Source organism: Microplitis mediator, chromosome 2, assembly GCF_029852145.1.
Source record: "Microplitis mediator isolate UGA2020A chromosome 2, iyMicMedi2.1, whole genome shotgun sequence".
Taxonomy (NCBI): domain Eukaryota; kingdom Metazoa; phylum Arthropoda; class Insecta; order Hymenoptera; family Braconidae; genus Microplitis; species Microplitis mediator.
The window spans coordinates 9,299,414-9,304,287 of NC_079970.1; the positions used below are offsets into that span (position 1 = coordinate 9,299,414).

Consider the following 4,874-nt stretch of genomic DNA (forward strand, 5'->3'; position numbering starts at 1 on the left):
ATTTATAAATATTTAGGTTATAAGTTCTCCTTCTTCGCTATCGTCTCTATTAGGCCACGTGCCACTAAATTTATAAGTTATAATTAAAAGTTGTCGCATGAAAACCGCCTAACTTCAACTAAAAATTTAAGAAGTAACCGATTTCAAAAATTAAGATAAACAATATTTTTACCATTCATATTAGGGAAAAATTATATTTTAAACAAAAATTTATACATATTTGTATAATGCATATTCTAATATTTTTCTTTTAAGTTGAATAATGGGTTTCTACGTTTTTTTAACTCTCCTGTACAATTGACAAAAGCCAGTTAGGCGGTTTTCTGCTGAGAACGACGATATATTCTAATTTAAAAGACACGGAAAAAAAATTCTTCAATTTCTGACTTTGATATTTCTTTAGTTATCGGAACAATCTTAATTCTCTTAAACTTAAAGATAAAATTTGATCAGAGTGCGTCACGTGACCTTGTATATATAGTTAAGTCCAATCTCTCGCTTTACGTTGGAGGTGTGCAGTAAAGTTATGGATGTAATTAGATGGATGCTTTTCATTTTAATATTTAACAACTATTTCAAAATTAATTTAATTATAATTTCAAACATTAATACACTCTAATTGTTGAAAAGAGTTTAAGACATTAAAAATTCTAGATGTCATTTAAAATCGAAGAGTCTTCAGTAAAAAAACATTCTTGAAGTTTAGTACTTTCTATAGGAGCACATTTCAGATAAAAACATTTATTTTGAGTAACACTCTGCAAATAAAAATACGATCAAAAAATTTAAATATGCTAGGTTTTAACAGTGATTAACTAGTGCATTATGATCTATTATAAGTATGTCTAATATACATACAAACTTTCCATTCGAACCACATTGATTTGTCGAACCATAATTTATAGATAGATTAAACTCCACCGGAGATACATGCATCATAGTTTGTGTGTGGTTATTAAAATTAGGAATACAGTTTCTTGGAATTGTAAATCCTGCCGAGTCACATGACTTGGAACAACATTGTTCATTTTCAGTACACTGTGAATAATTATTTTAAATTAAAAGACAAAATTTGGTGATTGCATGTTTTCAAAAACGCAGTCAAAAAAATGATTTTAGTTTTCTTTGTTTTGTTAAAAATCGGCTTCCAATTGGGGAATCCCAACATAAGTGTTTTTTCATGGCTTTTACTTGTAAGTATTTAGAAAAAAATTGCCATTAATTAATTTCAAATTTTACTATTGAAACAAAATAAAAATCGAAAATTAGGTTTTTTTTGAATAACTCAAAATCTATTTGAGACTAAGAGCTAAAATTCTAACTGAATTTTTTTTTATTTGGTACCAAATCAACCCCCGAAGTGCCAATAGAAAACTCCGTGTGGTCCGATTCAGCATGCTTATTCGGCTATACCCTTTTATGAAATTTCACTAAGTAAATTTTGTAGAATCTTTTAAAGAGATTTTTCATGGGTAATATTTTTTGTTTTCTTTTCTGCGCGAGAAATTCGTACTTTTAGTATACTTTTCAGCGTTTTCTATGTAACTATTCTATATTTATGGCATTCATTTCTAGACTTTAATTATTACTGATTAATTATACATACAAGTTTTCCGAAATGACGACAACCTTTAGGTTCTGATACTGGATTCGCTGTAGGAGAGAAACCATCATCCTGTTCTTGATAGCTAAGCATGCACACAGGTACAAAAGTATGCATAAGGCATATATTAGAGCAGCACTCACTATCTTCGAAACACTGATAAATAAATCGATTATTTTATCTCTTATTCAATATATTAATATTATGTCAAATATAGTGCATACCCGTTGGTTTCCATGCAAGCACTGAGCTTTTCCTGTTGTAATGATATTAAATAGAAATAATAATTTCATAGCAATAAACATCAGCATGATTAATTACTTAAACAAAACCTTTGATTTTGTTTATATATAGTAATAATAACGTATAAAAATTAACAAGTGATTCAATAAATTTATTTTCGATATATACGGCTTACAAAATTACTAAGACTGAGTCATATAATCTGCGAATTGAGAAACAATAATAAAAAATAATCTTTTGAAATAATTTTTTTATGTTTTTTATCATTTAGAAGTAGTAAATATTTCTTTTTGTCACGAAATAGTCATAAAAATTTTACTATCGTTATCACTTCGCAGTAAGAATAATATTTTTGTAAAAAACAGCTTTAGATTTTTGCTTCGTCCATTTGAATATTTCAAAAAAACATAAACATACGGTTATTGATAAAAAAAATATAGGTATTTTGTACGATGATAATTCGCTGAGTTGTAATTGTCGACAGAGAATTTTTTTTTTACATTTTTTTTTTTTTTAAACATACGGATTCAATTAGTGCATATTCTGGAGCAAAATACAAGTAGAAAAAACACTAAAAAAAAAAGAACTGTTACTGCAACAGAAAAGTTCTGTAGCAGCTACAAGACTCGGCTTGTTACAGCAACAAGTCCGAGTGTAGCTGTAGTAGGAATGTACTGCAGTATTTACAGGACTAGTCTTGTTGTAGCTAAAGGACTAGCCCTGTCGCAGCTAGAGGATTAATTTTATTATTTGTTGATATACATATTAAATTAATTTTTGTTAAGTTATTGTAAATTAACTTAATAAATTGGTCAATTTAATTATAATTAATTACTTAATTATTAAATAAATAATAACATTAACTGAATTGTTAATAATGATTAAAAAAATATTCAAATTCATATTGCACACCTCAAGCGCGAAAGCGCTAAGGGTGCTTTACCGACGGTTCTTTTTCTTAATATATAAATATATTTATTAATATATATATAATTGAATTTATGTATTAAACTAATTAATTATTGATACATTAGTTAAAGTAAACATTATCATTTCTTCTTCCATCTTCTTGACTTACGAACACATTCAAATGATACTCTCGACGCAAACTAGTTGGAAATGTGGTGACCAACAGTAGCAAACTATAATTGGTGACAAACCTACTTAATGCAAAAAAAAAATTTTTATCGACGTTGATTCTCAACTCCATTAATTCACATACTATACTTATTACGAATTCAAGACTATTCCTGTGGCTGCAACAGGACTGATTTTATGAATACTAAGGGGCTTTCCTGTTGCAGCTACAGGACAAGACCTGTAGATATACTAGAACTAAGTCCTGTAGCTACTGCAGTTTTTTTTTCGTATAGATATTGAGAAACATAACAATCGTCTAATTATTAGGTTTCATCCGGTAATCAATTTTTCGCTAGTGAGGGTTGATTTTAATTATTGAATAAATGTCTAGCAATTATTAGTAATACGTGACTAAGCAAAATAAATATTCAGCTCAAAGAGATAATTGAATAGAATTCTCAATTTAAAATATGTTGAAATTAAAATTTTGCTTAAAGTATCCAAAGTACTTAATCTGTTATTTGATATATTAATGATGCTTAAACGAGACCAATGCTGACAGTCAAGTAGACATGATATTGGTTTCAATATCCTTCAATTGTTTTTAGAAATACTTTAGACTTACATTAGATTTTGATGATTTCAAATGTATGAGTAATTAAAATTAGTGAGAAAATCCAAACGTGCACAACTCACTTGCTCATTCAAAAAATGATCAATGGATGGTGATCCTATAAGCCAGAAAGTATTAAAAAAAAATAATAATAATATAATGATAGCAATGTTGAAAAAAAATGGCAGCTAAATTTTGTGATGATTGCCACTTTTAAGTTTTTATTCATTATAATTAAACCGAAAGGATTTGGATAGTGATTTTCAAAAGGGTTCTTTCATTTAACAATTCAAGTGTAATAAAAAATACAATACATCAATCAGTTGTGTATTTATTTTAAAGTTATTGTGTTCACCAACATCCGTAGATACTGACGGACATCACAGGTTTTTTTTTACATTTTCTTTCTTTTTTTTTTTTTTTTTTTTTTTTTTTTTTTTTTTTTTTAATCATTATTTTTTAAAAACGCGTCTTAAAATTGTGTTCGTTTTATTCATTAATAAATTATCTTTCAAATAGTACATGTTTTGTTCTGTAGAACTATACTTAAGCATGTTTGAATAAGTGTGAATATGATTTTTACGTAAGTGAATCAGCTGGGACCGAGTAAGCGTTAGCAGAACACATCTCATTGCTTCACGATTGAGTTGTGCAAAATGAATTTACACGAATAATTATAGTCATGTGCCCATTTTAGGCAGCTGATATAATAGTACCAATTAAATAATCTCCTACATAGAAATATTTATTTAAGACAAATAGATGGAACATTTATGCGCATATATGTGCGAAAAGGAAAATATATTGAATGAATTTGGTATTAATGTTCACATAAACGAAGACATAAATAATCATCATGTGTAAATACAGCTTACCGCATAAAAATACATGTCATACAGATGTATATATATTAGGGTGATCCAAAAAATAACAAATTTTTTTTTTTTCTTCCAAACAGGTTCAAAAGTTTCATTTAGATAAAAAAAGACGCCTGTGAAAATTAGAGCTCTTAATATTAACATTAAGAGGTTCCTCATCGCACTTTTCTATTTTCCATAAGAATAACATGGGAAAAAATTTTTTTACGTCTTCTTATTTTTATAAGTAGCTAACGATGCGTCATAGGAATAATTGGCAGGCATAGTTTTGTAAGGAATTGAATGCTCTACAAAAAAAGATTGTTATCATTTTTTGAGGAATCTATTTGTTCAAAAGTTATTTGAGGTTGAAGTCGAATTCATATTAAATTTTGAGATTTTCTACTTTTCCGGCGAAACGATCAGACTTATTACAAAATATCATCAAACCTTTTTTGTAGACAATTTTATCCTCTAA

The 4,874-nt window shown here is 27.7% G+C and overlaps 1 protein-coding gene across 1 annotated transcript; it reads right to left on the reverse strand.

Annotated features, from left to right (window-relative positions):
• Positions 1–542: 542 nt before the first annotated feature.
• On the reverse strand, positions 543–2,041 carry LOC130663542 (uncharacterized). The gene is made up of 4 exons (XM_057462824.1): positions 1,828–2,041; positions 1,607–1,759; positions 859–1,038; positions 543–758 (listed from the first exon to the last, which is right to left on the reverse strand). Exons 1-4 carry the CDS (start codon positions 1,912–1,914, stop codon positions 651–653), a joined length of 528 nt encoding a protein of 175 aa, XP_057318807.1. The 5' UTR covers positions 1,915–2,041; the 3' UTR covers positions 543–650.
• Positions 2,042–4,874: the final 2,833 nt, after the last annotated feature.

Excerpts from the sequence above, each read along its gene's own strand:
- LOC130663542 (XM_057462824.1), bottom strand. The coding sequence starts at position 1,914 with ATGCTGATGTTTATTGCTATGAAATTATTATTTCTATTTAATATCATT. Across the intron at positions 1,760-1,827 it reads GCTTGCATGGAAACCAACGG|TGTTTCGAAGATAGTGAGTG; the intron begins GTATGCACTATA and ends TTTATTTATCAG. Across the intron at positions 759-858 it reads GTGGTTCGAATGGAAAGTTT|AGTGTTACTCAAAATAAATG; the intron begins GTATGTATATTA and ends TTTTATTTGCAG.